Here is a 17,358-nt window from a genome sequence, read left to right as displayed (position 1 = left end):
ATGGTCTCCAGGAAGGGGGCTGGGAATCTGAGTCAGTTACCCTTTGGCTTGTTTACCCAGCTCTCAGTTCCTCCTGCTTTGGATGAGTTGAATAGCCCCTGCCTCACTGGCTAGTTTTCCTGATGAGAAGTGATCTGGTTTCATAAAAGCACTCTGTAAAGTGGGCTTTAGTAATCCATGTGACCAAGGAGCCCGTCATGCTGTGTGTGTGCCCAAGAGAACGTGGGCTTTGGGTTCACACCTTGGCTTGGGTGGGTTACTTCATCCCTCTGCACCAGTTTCCTCTGTCAAAAGGAATTGGGTGGTTGTGGGAATTAATGACCGTGCTTAACACTTTCTGGGCCAGGGACAGAGCAGGTGCTCAATGTGTAGAATCACGCTGGGGGGTGTGTGTGTGCACAGTGTGTGCATACCTGTGTATGCTCTTATACATTCTCACCATATGCATCCCCAGGGAGAAAACTCATCCACGGCTGGCCAGATGGAAGGATTCCTGGCCAGGCTGTGACAGTTTGCATTGTTGTTGAGCAAACATTCACTTTCCTCCCCCTCCTACTCTGGGTAGAGTTTACGGCCCCTTGCAAATGAATGGCTGGATCACGGGACTTACTTTGGCCACTGGAATGTTAGTGAATGTGGTTTGAGAAGATGCCTTGAATGTCTTTATATGCAGTTTGGCTAAGCATTTCTGTTCTGGGGACCTGCCATAGGAAGAGCATGCCCCAGGGAGCTTCTCCTTCAGCCTGGGTCCTGAATTAGGGAGATGGGTGGAGCAGGCTTGATCTTGAAAGGACCCTTATTTAAGTCAATATGGGCCTCCAGACCTAGGAGCACGAGAATAAATGCTAGCTGTTGTTGGCCACAGAGTTTGTGGGGAAATTCGTTACACAGCTTTGTTGTGTCAATGGCTGACTGAGACATCGGCTGATATCACATCACAGGATCCCCTTTATACCACAGACAACAACAGAATTCACACCTGTTTTGGCGGCAGTGCGATGCAGTAATTTTTCAAATTCTTTATTGGCATAAATAATTCAGACATTGGATTCTCACTAAACATTGCACTAAACACAAGAAACAATAGGCTTGCCGGCCCAGAGGCTCACAACCTGTCCAACAGCCCAAGTTAGAAATACTTTTTTGAGAAGTGTAGAAAACTTTATAAATGATTCTGTACAAATATACACAGTGGACCCTCCATCCAGCTGGCCTTCCTTTCTTGGATGGCATCTGAATCGACAGTTCTTTCCCAGCAATGAGACATTGGCAATGAGAGAGATGGACAGACAGACAGACGAAGACAGACAAAGAGACAGAACAAGGAAAGGAAAGAAGTGGCCCCAAAAGGAAAACATGAAACCAACTTCTTACATGAACTCATTCTGTGACAGTCAGCACGACATGAAGAAAGTATGGGCCATCGGTCCATGTCAGTCTGTACAAGAATTAGTCTTTATATATATATATATAATATATATATGTATAATATTTATAGGTATATATACTTTGTGTATAGAAAAAAGTAACAGCATAATTTACATAGAGAAAGCCTTTTTTTTGTTTGTTTACAACTGAGAATTTTCCTAAGGTCAATAACTTTGAAAGTAATCAACCAAATGAATCATGCAGTAAGTGTGTGGAGTGGCCCCCAGCGGAAGATCAAAGCTCAGGGAGGCAGAAACGAAAAGCTTAGGGTGGGACTTGACTGCCCAAGTGGGATGCTCTCAGCCTGGCCCAGCCACGGGCAAGGGCACTCACCGGGTGTGACCAGACTCATCTGGCCCCAGTGCCTACCTCTGGCTTCTGTCTTGGCGCCCTGGGGGCGGCTAGTCTTGCCAGAGGCTCTCCAGCTCCCTGAGGGTGAGCCTCTGCCCTATGGATGCTGACCCCCACAGCAGTGGAGGGGGGTGTCCTTGTGAGATTTGGGCATCCCACCCCATGTCTATCAGGGAACCAACGTCTAAGAAAATAGTAAACACCTACCATCTCTCTATTCCAGTCCTTCCATTTTTTCAGGAAGATCGCCTTAGAGGTGGAATTCCTGGGGAAGCTTCAGTTGGGTCATGGAGAAGAGAAACCACATTTACTGAGCACCTACAGCTGTGCCAGGTATTGTGTGATGCTCCTGACATTCATGACTTCAGCTGCTCCCTCCAGTATCCTTGAGGGTTAGGGATATACGAAGCTCTCATAGGCTGCATGAAGCTAAGAAAATCCAAGGAATGTTTGGGGGGGGAGTGCTGGTGCTGAGAATTGATGGCGAGGTCATTATTCACGATCCAGCGTGGCTTATGAAATACATGTTGTCACAATGAAACAGGTGAGCAAGCCCTGTTAATTTACAGCAACACACACACACACACACACACACACCCCTGGGAGTCCTATGGTTGGCAAAAATACCATGTTCCCTATCCTTTAAGCTCTGACACATATTTATAGGGATAATGACACACACCATTCCATCAACAGGGTAGATGCATTTTCTCCCACACTTTCAGCTGCGCTGCAGACATGGCCTGTGGCCCACTAGGACCCCTAGGTCTTCTTCAGCCACTCTGTAACAAACCAATATTTCGCCCATCACACCTGTCACATCTAGTTGGGAGACCCTTAAAGCAGGGTATTTCCATGTTCACGCCTGTGCTTCATTTCAACACTCCAGTGGCCTATGAACAGGGTGACATAAACTCTCCAGCAAAGAGGCCCTGGTGACACAGCTGAGGGAGGCTTCCTGGTGTGGCAAGACAGATGTGCGGACCTCAGCGATCAGAGACACAGGTTGCAAGAGGAGGCAGAAGCAAAGACAGAGAGGAAAATGCCTTAAAGAGAAGGGCTGACGGCCAATCCATCTACAGAAGTGACGCCCCTGAGTCCTACCCAATGAAGGGGCACTAAGAGACACTGCATGGAGACAGGAAGCACAGAGCCAGAGGCGGTGAGGCAAAGGGAGTCCAAGGCAGCCTAAGCGCTGGTCTGATGCGGCGAGCGCAAATTCACTTGGGACGCCTATTTCCTCAGCTCAAGGCCAAGAGCCTGGACCAGGTATGATGGGGGAGAAGTTGAGGACTCCACATCTGAGCCAGGGTGCCTTCTGTTCAGGCATGAAACTTCCCAGGGTCTGGCACCAGGGTTGGGGGAAAGCAGGGGAAGGGCAGAGCTAGTTCCTAGGGGGCAGGCTTTTCGGTAAATCGAGATCTTGCCTCTGGGCCTGCACATGGGCTGTTCCCTCCACCTGGCACACTGTTCCCTACCACTCACTCCCATGTGACTCAAATCTCAAGATAAGGTTCAGGAATCCCCTCCTCCGAGAAGCTTCTCTTGAGGGCCCTTGCTGGGGCAGGGTGATCCTCTGGAGCTTCAGAACCCCGTCACAACTTCTCTGTCTTCTCCTCTGGACTTAGGTCCCTGCAGGGAGTGGCCACCTCCTCACTTTTTCCAGGAACACAGGAAGCACTGACTGAATATTTACTGGATAAGTGTATGAGATGAAGTCTTGGGGAATGAAGGGACACATGTTGCCTGATGCTGAGCTCTGCTGGGGGTATAGACAGTGTGGCTGGGGACACGGGCTTTTGAAATACTGGGAAGATTTTCTTTGAGTCCTTCAACTGCTCAATAGGAAGCATCTTAAACCCATCAAAGGGCCAGAAAGTAGGAGCTACAGTGGTACTCAGGGACCACGACATGGAGCAACGCCTGTGGAATGTGGGAGTCTATGTGGATTTGGGGAGCCCACAGTGGGTAAAGGCTACCAACTGGATGAAAGCTTGGGAAGGGGGTGCCAGAGAGGCCTGGGTGACATCACGCCTGACACTGTTCGGGCATCCAGCCCCAAGGCTTGGGGCTTTCTGAGGATTTATTCTGGACAGCAAGGTCAGGATGAATGGCCCAAGAAAGGGAAATGAAAATCTACCGCCTTCCTTAAGGTAGGGGGCACCGGGGCAGAAGAAAGACATGAGAGAGAGGAGGAAGAAGCTGGGGAAAATCTTTAGGCATCTCACAGTTGTGCTCAGACCTGGCCAAGGGCACCCACACTGGCTGTGCCCACTCCATTAATTACCCAGCCTGGCCCAGCACTGCCCAGCTGGCTGGGCATTTATAGGGGGGCTGAGCAGGACTCCATGGGAGGCTGGTTGGGAGCACGAGTGGGTGGGCACTGGAAGGGACTTGGTGTAGCAAGACAGGTACATTAGGGTAGTCTGGTATCTACACTGTAGCTGCAGAGCAGTTACTTGAACTTACACGGGTTCATAGGTACCCATTTTATTATTATTAGTAGTAGCAACACAGAAAATAAACAGAGGGAAGTGGCTACAGTCTTGGGGACCAATGCATGGCATTCACTGACAAGGATGCATTTAAACTGCCACTGCCCCGAGCCAGGCAGGGCTAGGGTGGGGAAAAGTTGACACCCTGGGGAATGGAACTCCAGTCTTGACTCAGAATCCTTCTTGGAAGGTGCTGGGCTGAGTGTCCCTGACTCCCAAAACAACTTTCCCAGCCCTAGTCCTTTGCGATGCCTGACTTCCTTGCACCCCCCCATCCTGGGACCGTGGGAACCCCCTAGGATCTGATTGCAGGGGTGGAGCAGTGGAACCCACAGAGCTCATCCATACCCCACCACCCACCTCCATCCCCAAATCAGTCACATGGCACGGCACTGAACAGCCACCTCTTGTTCACACCATCCATTTTATGACTCCGTCCCCACCAGAGACAGCCCTTATAACTCTCTTCCCCACAGTTAACTGGGGATTAGAAGGAGGGTGGGAGAGGCCCTCGGATGTCAGGGGACTCTCCTTCCTGGGGAGGACAGAGGGGACTTCCCTGAGTAGCCCCTGAGAGCAGCACTGGGGTTGCTGATGCAAGTGCTGAGATTTCCATTCAATAAGAGGATCTGCATCAGTAAGAGGATGGGGCCGGCCACCATGGAAGGAACAGGGGAGGATGTGGCAGGGAGAGCCGGGAGTCGGGTGCATGACCCGTGGGTCGCTTCCTAGCCTGTGAGCTGGGATTGCAGACCTTGTCATGTTCATGTAGATGGTGACGGGTAAGTCAATTTCCTCTTCACCCAGGCAGCCTTCCAACCATTGAAGATGGCCTTTAAAACCCATTTCCGTGCCTTAGGTACTTCCTTCTTGCCTAGGCAGCCTTCCAACCATTGAAGGTTGCCCTTAAAACCTATTTCCATGCCTTCGGTTCTCAAAGAGCCCCCTCCTTGGGTTTTCCCATTTCCCCTCCATCTGATTTCCCTTTTCTCTCATGAAAGGCTGCAGAATGGCAGGAGGCTGAATGTGGGTCCTAGTGAGGTGGCCAGAAGACAGTGTGCAAACGACGTCTGCCTTCGCTTAAAGCGGTGAAAGTCAGATGGTGACAGTGGAGCCCTTAAAAGCGCCCAGTGCCTCCCCGCTGCCCTCCGAAGACCTTTGAGATGCTCCCCAGCCTGGGATGCTCCCACTCCCCAGCCCCCAGCCTGCTTCATGCACTGTCTACCCTGCTCATCCCCTCCCTGGTCTCCCGCCACGCCTTGGCCCATGCCACACTTGTCTTCTTCTCGGGGTCTTTGTGTTTTGTGTTTCCTCTGCCTAGAATGGTGCTTTCAAATGGGCGAGGGAGGGGGATTCTATCCTCCTCCCCACCAGGGACATTTGCAATGTCTGGAGACATCTTTGCTTGTCTCAACTCAGGGGTGGCAGGAAAGTGGGGGTGCCACCAGCAGCTAGTGGATGGAGGCCAGGGGTGCTACTCAACACCCTCCAGCACACAGGATGCCCCACTCACAACACGAATTTCCTGGTCCCAAACATCAACAGTGTCGCGGCTGAGGGACTCTGACCTAGAACGAGCGCCCCTTCCCTTCTCTTCCTTGAAATCTCATCTGAAATGTTACCTGCCAGCAAAGACCTTTGCCAATTGCTCCCTCAACTATAGTCTCATCTCGTGTTACTGATCCTCTTGTGGTGGTGGTGGGGAGGGGGAGGGATGGTGCTATGTGAGTGGTAATTTATATATTTGTCAATGGCTGCCTTCTTGTCTACCTCCTCCACTAGGCTCTAAATTTCAGAAAGGGGAGACTTTATTTCCCTCATCACTGAATGCCCAGGGTCCACCAGCGTAGTAGACGCTCAGTGAATAACCTGTCGCATACATGGCATATGAAGGAAAAACCCTGTGGAGTTCAGATCTGATCCGGCCCTTGTCATCCGTGTGGGGATGCAAAAAGTCCGTCTACCACCTTGGCCAGCCCGGCGCTCCCTCCTTCACAATAGGCTTCTCTGTCTCTTACTGTCTGTTGTTGTTTTCTGCTATCCTGGCACCAGTCTCTCCAAAATTCTCACTCTAAGCGCTGGAGGTCAGGGTATTTTTAAACTACAAGAACTAGCCAAGCTGGTCTTTTTTTTTTTTTCTTAAGTGGTGGAAAAGAAAAACTAAGATTTGTTTTTAATCATTAGACGTTCAAATCTAAGAAGGCAGGATGCAAATAGCCCGTTGACATAAACAATGACTGCCCGCTCAATGGAGGGAGGGAACTGTTCTTCTGAGCTAATTTAAGCTAAATACATGGCAGCTATTTTTCATCTCTACTATTGTGTAACTTTCTCCTCGGCTCATGGTCCGGGGGAGATGCTATCTGGCAGGAGGCAGTGGTGGTAGAGGATAAGGGGAGAAAGGGAACGCAGAAAAGCGGCATACAGAAAGTCCTCTCGGCCACCAAGCTGGTTACTAAAGGCATTTCAAAAGCTCAAGGATAGAGCTGTTGGTCCACTGGGATTCCAGGGAATTTTATCTGGGTGAAAACTTGATTTTGAGCCTTCCACACAGTGAAACAACCAAAAAACAACTGCAATTAGATTTCCTTCTGCCTCTCTACAGGCAGCATTCCATATCTCAGAGATGTCCAGATTGAACCACAGAAACTTTTATAAACTGCCTCAAGTGAAGAAACCCACCCACTCACATACACACCGTATTTTCCTAAGGTCCAGGAGATTAAACCAGTCCATCCTAAAGGAAATCAACCCTGAATATTCACCGGAAGGACGGATGCTGAAGTTGAAGCTCCAATACTTTGGCCACCTGATGCGAAGAGCTGACTCATTGGAAAAGACCCTGATGCTGGGAAAGATTGAGGGCAGGGGGAGAAGGGGACAACAGAGGATGAGATGGTTGGATGGCATCACCGACTCGATGGACATGAGTTTGAGCAAGCTCTGGGGGATGGTGAAGGACAGGTTAGCCCGGCGTGCTGCAGTCCATGGGGTCGCAAAGAGTCGGATGTGACTGAGCGACTGAACAACGGGGCCTTCCAGCTCAGTGAGTATGAGGTCTTGAGGGGAAGCCGTTCCCAGGAGGTTAAATGATTTCTCTCCAAGCAAACACATTATCAAATAGGATCATACTCAAGGTCTTAGGATAGAATCTTTCTTTCTGCATTTTAACTTACCTGACTGCAAATAAAGCTCTGCAGGGCCCATTGAGCCCACCAGCAACAGCCAAGACAGTTTCTGGAAATTTCTGGGGCCTTAGTTCTAAATCTGCCTCTAAGAAGGGCCCTGGCTTGGGAGAGTTCACCTTCCATGCTCTGGGTCCGAGTTCTTTCTCCTGTATAAGGAGAGGAGGCATGAGATAAGGCTGGCTACTTGTGTCCACATGAAGTAGGAAGGCATGCTGTGATTTTAGAAATATCTGCCACTAGTATGGGAGGTGCAGTGGTGGCAGAAATGTCACATATTTGTACCCCCTGGATCAGGTCATCCTTCTGGATCTTCTAAATATAGATCATTCTAGACCTTCGCTGCAATGACCAGGCTGAGATAAAATTTCAGGTCCAGACCTAGCTGGCCCCTATGAGGGCATGCTGTGTTCCTCTATTTCTGCATTGGTCTCTGAGCCATAGTGTGTGGGGGAGTCACTGACACACAGCACATCTGACCCCTCCATTGGAAGACACGACCAGCCAGGGTTTTCCTTTGTGGGGTCCTTGTGTGTGGAATCATTGTCCTCATTTATGGAACCAGGCTCTTCCTTCAGCAGGCCTGGGGAGGGAATGTGAGGTGGCAGGGACAAATTCAAGTTTTCTGGGGCTCAGAATAGCCACTGGCCACTCACCAGCTGCATCCCTCTGCCCAGTGCATCTTGTTCAGCTTCCAGGTTCATCGGCTTCACAGAGCCAGCCTCCAGGGGAGGTGGGGCTGATCTCCGTTTCCTAGCTCCTAGCAGGTGATGGCTGAATGCTGGGGGTCAGCTGTTCTCTTCTGTGGGCTGGCACTGGCTCTCAGAACACCGTGCAGGACATCAAGTCGAATTCACAGAAGTTGATTTTACTGGGGATTCAGTAACCAGGTGGGGAAGCTTGGAAAAAGCAGTCTGTTGTCAGTCTTTTAGAGATTTAGCTACACGGTAGTGTCTTCAAAGCTCTGATAAGCCCTGCAATCAACAACTCGGCTCAATCTTGTCCTTCCTAAGCATTTCCAATGCGTGTTTGTCTCGAACCCTTCCGACGATGCGACATTCATCTAATCTGCCGTGGAATTAAAGGCCTATGCGCCACACCTGGTTAACTGGGTCAACCTGGCTGAGGCAAGCTCCGGACAAAGCCCATTTCCTCCAGCGTGGCCCTCGACAGAGGGACAGCGGCCATCTCAACCCCAGGGCCAAATCCTTTGTATCCTTGGTGTTAGGAAAAGGGGCTAGAGGATGCTAGTGTTCAGCGTGACCCAGTGGGAGGGAGGGGGACTCACTGCTGAGCCTCCCAAGACAGAGGACCACAGTTCAATGTTCAGAGTGGTACGGCAAGGGGGCTGGGCTGAAGGTGCAGGCTGCTCAGCACAGAGGTGTTGAAGAAGCTTAGGAGTGGCTTTGCCAACCCAGATGCACATTTCCTGGAAATGTGCAGCTCCTGGCAGCCTGTCAGTCTGGGAGTGTAAGTGGGAGCTTCCATGCAAACTCCCAGGAGGGTCCCCACCCTCCCCTGAATCCTCTCCTTCTCCCGGTTTTAAGCTACAGGTAACACCAGCGGTGGGGCCTGTAACACCCCGACAGCCAGCCAGCATCTACTGCTCAAGGTGGTGGTGGGCTCCTGGGAAGGAACGAGCCCAGAGAACCACATTTATGACGTTGGCTCCACCACGTCCCAGGCTGGTTTATGTCTGAGTCCCACCACTTCTCTGCCTGTGAAATGCGGGTGATGGTACCACCTCCGAGGGCCATCCTGTCAGGGGGATTCAGTGAGCCTGGCACGCAGCAAGTGCTCGGTGAAAAGCGGCTGTTAGAGATGCATCATTACTCTGCATCCCAGGACTTAGGTACCTGTGACACCGGTCCCAGCAAGTCTCTTTGTGAGTCACCACCACTGAATCTGGCACATTCATTTGGGGTGAGGTGGAATCCACAGTACAGGGCCAGGGTGTGGGGAATCCCATTACCACCCAGCCCTGCCAGTGGACCCTCCTGGCTGCAGGGAAGGACATGTGGTCCCCTGTCTCAGGGCCTTGCACTGACTCCCTTCAGCTCCCGGCCCCCGCATTCAGCAAGCATTTACTGAGTGCCTATGATGTGCCAGGAGTTATGCTTGGTGGCAGTGTGTAGGTAAGTTGAGAACGTTGGGGAAGCTTAAAGGTCTCCCACCAACTTTGTGCCCCATCTGGTAGGAAGGGCATGGATGGCGTGCCCTTGAGAGGGGAGTCAGTGACTTGGGGTGATAATCAGGAGCAGTGGCTGGAGAGGAATGGGGCTGCCCAGGAAGAACCTGCCAGACACAAGGTTTCTACATTCCAGGGCTCCAGGCTGCACCTCATCCCCCTTGGAGGTCAGGACTATTCTTACAGGTGTGTGCAGGTGAGGGCTGGGCTGGGAATGGGGGCTGGTAAGGTGAAGCTGGGGGGCCAGGGAGAGTGTCCGCCTGAGCTTGCTCAAAACCTTCCTCACTTCACACGTAAAGCTGAAAGAGGACACAGCAAATGCACGGCTCACTGAGGTCTGTTCCTTTGTTGCTAAGACAGAATGTCAACAGAAGCCATCATGATGTCACCACCACCCTTTCGGACTGGGCTGAAGAGCATTCAATGGTCAAATGACTGTCCTGCTACACGTGGGCTGCTCACCCTCATCCATTGCACTGAAATATGGGACCACTGGACCCCAGTGATGGGATGTGGGGGGCATGGGGCAGGTTTGATAAAAGTGGCAGCAGTGGGCTGACCCTGGTGGCCCAGAGGTCTGGGGAATCTATCTCTGGGGGGTCTGCTAAGGAAGAACCAAAGTGACCACCGAAGGCACAGCCGAAAGCTCCTTGGAGGACGTCAGGGGTTTTGAAATGAGCCCCTCTCCCCAAAAACGATACATTCAAGTCCTAACCCTGACTACCTCAGCATGTGACCTTATTTGGAAAGAGGGTCTCTGCGGATGTCATTGGTTAAGATAAAGTTGAACTTGAGTAGGATGGATCCTAATCCAACATGACTGGCGTGTCCTTAGGTGAAGATGCTGGGAGATGACAGACACACACAAGGAGAAGGCTGTGTGATGACAGGGGCAGAGGTTGGAGAGATGAAGCCACAAGCCAAGGAATGCCAAAACTGCCAGAAAACCATGGGGAGTAAAGAGGCGGCCGGGAAGGACTCCTTAAGAACTCCTTTATGAGTTCCAGGGGAACTGTGGTCCTGCCAGCCCTTGATTCTAGACCTCTAGCCTTCAGAACTGAGAACATCAATTCCTGCTCTTTGCACTTTGCTCCAGCAGCCCTAGCCAGCTGCTGCAGAGGGGGCAAGGGGCTTGAGTGCATCGGTGGCATATTTGAAACAAGACTGGCCCTAAGGGGATGGCTGGGTAAAAAGGCCGGTGAAGGATGAGGACAGAGTGGGCAAATTTAGGAACTCAAGGTTGAGAACAAGCATGGAAAAGCCAGCCAAGGATGGCAGTCTTGCCTCCAAAGGCCCCCAAGTCAGAGTCCTTGAAATCCCAAGGGTCCTTGTGAGGGACTGAATCATACACACACTGCCCTCCCCCAACTCATACGTTGAAGCTCTAACCTCCACTGTGGCTGTTTGGAGAGAGGGTCCTTAAAGAGGTAATTAAGGTCAAACTGGGTTGTAAGGGCAGGACGGTAGTGTGATGTGACTGGTGTCCTTAGAAGAGACAGATGCCAGGCACGTTTGCACCCAGAGAAAAGGCCATGTGAAGACAGAGTGGGAGGCTGACTGTCTCCAAGCCAAGCAGAGAGGCCTCAGAAGAAACCAACCCTGACACCTTGATCTTGAACTTCCAGCCTCCAGAACTGTGAGCCAATATGTTTCTGTTGTTGAAGCTTCCCAGGCTATGGTATTTTGCAACGGCAGCCAGAGCAGACTGGATGAAAGCAGGAGCCCTCCTGAGGTAGGGCCTGAATTCCCCTCCAGATCCTGCCCACAAAGTGGTCTCCATGTCCGTACACCTCTCCCAGGATGGGGAGCTTTCTACCTCCCAGAGCGAGCCGTTGGGAAGTCCTTCCCCTGCTAGGATATGTTCTTGGCCCTTGTGACTCCCATCCCAGCTCCTGGTTCCCCCAGCTGGGAGCTATGTGCAAGCTGGTTTTTCCTTCTTTCTGACAGTTGCCTAGATCAAAGGTTAGGAAAAGTCTTCAGTGAAGGGCAAGACGGTAAATATTTTCAGCTTGAAGGGCCACCCTGTCTCCGTTACAAGTAGTCGTGGCACAAATGAAACTGTGGCCTGTATGTAAATGAGTGGGTGTGGCTATGCACCAACCACCTTTGTTTATTCTCACCGATATTTGAATTTCGTAGGGTTTTCACATACTATGAAACCTTCAGTTTTTTTTTTTTTCCCCTCCAGTTAAACACTGTACAAACCATCTGATGGGCTGGATACAGCCTATTCTGCCTACAGTAAGTCTAGAGTTTTAAACATAGTGACTGGGCCTAAGTGCATATCACTTCTTTCCTGTTCCTTACTGCTAAGTCACTTCAGTCGTGTCCGACTCTGTGCGACCCCATAGATGGCAGGCAGCCCACCAGGCTCCCCCGTCCCTGGGATTCTCCAGGCAAGAACACTGGAGTGGGTTGCCATTTCCTTCTCCAATGCAGGAAATTGAAAAGTGAAAGTGAAGTCGCTCAGTCGTGTCCGACTCTTAGTGACCCCATGGACTGCAGCCTACCAGGCTCCTCCACCCATGGGATTTTCCAGGCAAGAGTACTGGAGTGGGGTGCCATTGCCTATTGCCTTTTCCTGTTCCTTAGCCAATCACAAAAACTGCAGGAGATGGTGGGTGGGGCAGGATGTGGAAAGGGGACAGACCAGGGTTTCCCAGATACAGGAATCTAGTCTCCAGATAGAAATCCAGAGCTTCTATTGGCAAAGAATCCAAGATAGAAATAGAGAGTCGGGGGGCTCCATGGCAAGATGAGAGCTTTCTCTTTGACCAGCAAAAGGAAAACCAGGACAAAACAATTACATGCAGACTCTGATCTTTAGTCTACTCTGGGAATGGTGACATGTGGAGATGGCCCCACATAAGGTCAAGGAAGTTTCCCTCCAAGGGGATTCCCCCCCACCCCATTTTATGAAAGACCTGTGGCCAGGAAGAGCTGGGTGGAATTCAGTGTGCAAATCCACACACCCTGCAAAAAAGGCAGAGTCACGACTCACTAGTGAATCTTTACCCCACAGACTGGTCCCTTTGGGAAGCCCGTGTGTGTGAGCGTTTGCTGAAAGGGAGGCAGAGACAGAAGTAACTGGCAGTTGGGTGCTGGGCACCTGTGTGCAGATATGGTGGGATGTGTGCACACGATCTGTGTTGCGTGGATTCTGCAGAGTGAGCCAATGGTGGGTCTGGCAACTATGATGTAAATGCACACACCCCTTTTCCTTCCTTGCAGAAGATGAATGAATGTGACCTCCTCCCTGTGCTTCAGTGAATGAGGATGGAGGTCAGCAGGGGAAGCAGCGGTTTGGTTCTTTATGTGAAAGCTGGCTTCTAAACAATTCAGGGCGGTGAAACCAGAGGAAGGTAACAGGGAGGGGCTGGACTGGTTACAGTGGAGATGGAGGAAGGAGAGAGCCAAGTGAAGACCTGGGAAAAGAGGGAGGAGGTGAGAGTAGGTGACGTGGGACCCAGTTCTGCAGGCAGAGGAGCTGCAAAGGCGCAGGGGCTTCTCCCTGGTCTCTCAGCCCCTGTCTTTAATCCCAACCTGGTGCTCGTGAACAAATGGAAAAATTAGCCTGTGGAGATGCCGCTGGGCCCTGCCAAAGGCTCTGGGTGGCGCGTTAGTTTAATTCAGGAAACAACAGCGACCAGAGGTTCTGATGAGCATTTTGGCTTTAGGCAGCTGACCCTGACTGCTCCTCCCCTTCCCCATTTCCTTCCCCTGCACAGAGGTCCCTGATAAAGACTGGGGTCCAGGGACCCAAGAAGTCTGATTGGGCTAAAGAGATGCAAGACTCTCAGGAGGCTCAAGCGGAGGTCTGGGGCACGTCTGCTGGGGGACCTCCCGGGACAGGGAGGCAGCCACTGACGAGAGCTGCCTGCAGCAACATCAGAGCAGCTGGGGTTTGTGCAAACATGTATAAATGGCTCTAGGACACATAAAAGATGGCCTGAGGGCCACAGTGACAGATGCCCCCAGAAAAGGAACATTCAGGAACGGCCCATGTGAGGGCCTGGAGTCTCTGGTCCCAGGCGGCTGGGAAGGTGATCAGGAAGGCCTTTGGGGAGGCACAGGGCTCCCCTTCGGCCTGGGTCTTGGGAAGCATGACTGGTCTCATCATTTTCCCCAGTTTGGAAGCAGGCTTGGCCCCCACAGCATGAACCTGTCTGGGGGCCACCCAGAGTGGGAAAGATTCCTGTTTCTCCGGTTGGATGTTGAGTCTGAGCCTAGGTTGGGTTTTTGATGTCTGAGGTCCCCTCTCTGGGAGGGAGATGTCTGGATGAGGTGGCGATCAGAATAAACCAAGCCTGGGCAGTGCCCAGGAAGTTCGGCAGGACTGTGGGCTGACCCCGGGCCTCCTGCCTAATGCCCAACTGTCCTGCTAGTATCCTACTGGGGAACAGAGTTCCCCCTGATGCCAGGTCAGGTGAGTGCAGTGCAGGGTTTGGGGAACGAAAGACATTCCCTTGTAAGGTAAGGAACATAAGATAGAGGCTCTCCTTATCGCTCTGCACCTAACTTGCTCCCAGCGACCTCCACGTAGAACACTGTACCCCAGTGTGGTCAGAAAAAGCAGCTGGTCCAGGTGGGGAGGGGGCGAGAGATGGGAGGTGGGGGAACCGAGTGTGCAGAGACATCAGATGGGGAAGCCACTCTGGGGCTCGGCACCGGCTGGAGCCCAGGACACAAAGCCCTGAAGAACAGCCGCCCTCCTCGCCTCCCCAAGGACTTCTTTTTTTTTTTTTTTTTCCCCAAGGACTTCTTAAGGGCAAAGCGGTGGGGGTGGGGGAGGGATCACTGGCAAATAGGATGCCATGCACGTGCCATACAACCTGTCACACACACACACACACAACCTAGCGACCCGTATCTGTCATCGTGGTGGACAAACTTAGCTGGTGTGAGTGCCAGAGCAGAGGGAGGGAAAAAGAATGTCCTAGAACTTATCCCTCCCAGAGCCCCGTTTCCCAAGGCTCAGACTTCAGAGGGTGTCATGGATAAAGGTGAGCTGGAAGGAGGCCCCCTGAAGTCATCCTGGCCAGGGAGCCACTGTGCTTTCCAAACGGTGGTGGTGGGGGGCAGCGAGGAAAAAAGGGATGAGGCTGTTACAGAACAGGAGAAGGCGGCAGAAAGTGGGCAGCATACCCAAGAGAGACCCAGAGGGCAGAAGACATGCACTTCGGAACGAGATGCAAAAGTACCCAAACCCTGACGGGCTTGTGTGGAGCCTCTGAGAACAGACGTTTGCAAAGGAACAGCTGAGTCCCCCACCCAGATCTCAGCCCTGTAGCCTCCACTAAGCAGGTGCTCAGCTTTGCAGCCCCCTCACCATCTTTGCAGAGAGCGCAGCCGAACCCCCATGAAGATACGGAAACAGCTGGGGGTGGGGTGCCCTACTCTGGACCCGGGCAGCCTGACTCCTGTTGTCAAGAGGAGCTGAGAGCAGATGGCATCGTGCACATAGACACACACGCACACACAGACCGGCCCTGCGAGCCTGCCCGCATGGGCCCCCTGCCCTCGTCTCCATGGCCCAGCGGCTCTGTATCCAGCCCGTCATTCTCTTGTCTACACCGTCCCCCGGGGCTCACTGATCAACTCCGTGTCCCCCTAGCCGGTCCCGTGAAGTCCTGGCAGGGGGTCCCTGCCCTTGCCTGGGCGAAGGCGCGAGTCTGGGTGCAGGGAAGCCGCCGGGCTCAGTCGTGCAGCACTCCCAGGCCGGCCGGGGTCGGTACCCTCTGATGGTGAGCCTCTGGCCTCCTGAACTGGCAGAGGGCAGAGCGGGGGAGGAGAGGTGGCTTGGGAGCTGAGGGAGCTGAGCGCTGTCCCCTTGGCTCAGCGGTCACAGCCTGGAGCGCGGAGAGAACGAGAGAGTGGGAAGAGGTCACGTGAGTATGACAACAGCATCTTTTGTGAATCAGCACCCTGTCAGAGGGCAGGTGGTCTGAGATGAGTGGTTCCCATGCTCTGCAAGAAAAAGCGGTGGTCCTACTGGGCACTGGGCTCAGGGCTGAGTGCCGCACATACCTGATCTCACTTAAACCTGAGGATGGTCCGCAAGAAAGGCACATTGCACCCCTTTTACAGATGCGAAAACTGAGGCTCAGAGATGTTAGGTGTTTTGCCCAAGGGTGCACAGCCAGCAAGTAGCAGGCTCTCCTCACTGGAGCAAGTGGCCTCTGGACTAGGGATGGTCACCCAGGTGTGGCTGGGTTGAGGCCATGTGGAGCTGCTGAGAATGCTCGGTCGGGGATGGAGTTGCAGGAGGAGGAGGGGAGACCAGAGCCACATCACAGACCCCAGCTCTGAGTGGAGGCTCTGCTGACTGCTGCTGAGCCAAGATCTGGGCTGTTGGGGGCAGAATTTATGCCCACTCTCCCTGGATGGTTTTAGAAAGAGACCCAGAAAGTACACAGGTAGTCTTTGCCTAGAAAGCAGTGAAGTGGAGGGATCAAGGTCCAGACCAAGCTGGGTTCCAATACTTGCTCTGCTCCTTACTTGCCGTGTGACCTGGGATAGGCACTTAACCTCTCGGGCACTCCTCTGGGGTTACCAGATTACCTCTTGGTGAAGGGGTGGGGGTTCTGAGGATTCAGTGAGATGACGCGGATAGAATGCTTGACACAGCACCTTTCACACATATGTGCTTAATAAATGATCCCCAGAAGATGCAGATGGTGCTGGTGGTCGAGGTGATGAAAAAAGAACTGGAAGCAGGGACTTGAACAAATGCTCATACACCAAAGTTCACAGTGATGCCATTCACAATAGCCCCAAAGCACATACGAACCAAGTGTCCAGCAACAGATTAACGGAAAAAAACTGTGGTATATATTCACAGTGGAATATCACTCAGCCATGAAAAAGAATGACGGTCTAATATATGCTACAACAGAGGTCCCCAACCCCTGGGTCACAGACTGGCATTGGTCCATGGCCTGTTAGGAACCATGCCACACAGCAGGAGGTGAGTGGCAGGTGAGCAAGTGAAGCTCCTCTGTATTTATAGCTGCTCCCTCTTGCTTGCATTACCGCCTGAGCTCCACCTCCTATCAGATCAGCGGCAGCATTAGATTCTCATAGGAGCACGGACACTGCTGTGAACTGGGCATGTGAGGGATCTTATGAGAATCATCCCCAAACCATCCTCCATCCTCCATGGTCTGTGGAAAACACTGTCCCACGAAGCCAGTCCCTGGTGCCAAAAGGGTGGGGACCGCTGTGCCAAATGTGGATAAAACATGAAAACATGCAGAGTGAAAGAAGCCAAACACAAAAGGGCAAATGTTGTATGCACTGGCTAAACGGAGTATCTAGAACAGGTACATTCATAGAGACAGAACACAGATGAGAGATTAGGGGTTAGGGAGGGAAGGGATTAACTGTTGTTTTTTTTTTTTCTTCTCCTAATTCTGAAATTTTGTGTAGATTTTACACTCAGAGCACATTTCAATCTAGATTCACCCCGTTTCAACTGATCAATAGCCCCATACGGTGTGTGGCTGTTATTGGACAACACAGGTCGGAAGTGGGGTGTGGTCCATGGACCAGCAGCATCAGCATCACCTTGGAGTTTGTTGGAAATGCAAGATCTTGGGCCCCACCCCAGACCTAACAGAATGAAAATTTGCCATTTTAACAAAGCCCTTGGGTAATATGAATGCGTATTAAATTTTGAGATGCATTGCTCTGGAACACAGGCTTGCCCCAG

The 17,358-nt window shown here is 52.0% G+C and overlaps 1 protein-coding gene across 2 annotated transcripts in view; it reads right to left on the bottom strand.

Moving 5' to 3' along the window:
* Window positions 1-13,883: 13,883 nt before the first annotated feature.
* The window catches only part of KSR2 (kinase suppressor of ras 2), a 437,805-nt gene continuing 434,330 nt past the window's right edge, over window positions 13,884-17,358 (bottom strand). For both annotated transcript variants that reach the window (XM_086348000.1, XM_086347998.1), the window contains exon 20: window positions 13,884-15,496. In XM_086348000.1, coding sequence (XP_086204126.1) covers window positions 15,490-15,496 — 7 coding nt within the window. In that variant the 3' untranslated portion in view covers window positions 13,884-15,489. The remainder of the gene's footprint in view (window positions 15,497-17,358) is intronic.

The sequence above is a fragment of the Bos grunniens genome, chromosome 17, assembly GCF_055505025.1.
Source record: "Bos grunniens cultivar Pamir isolate PY7600 chromosome 17, Bosgru_T2T1.0, whole genome shotgun sequence".
Taxonomy (NCBI): Eukaryota; Metazoa; Chordata; class Mammalia; order Artiodactyla; family Bovidae; genus Bos; species Bos grunniens.
This window is presented reverse-complemented; position numbering and strand designations above follow the sequence as displayed.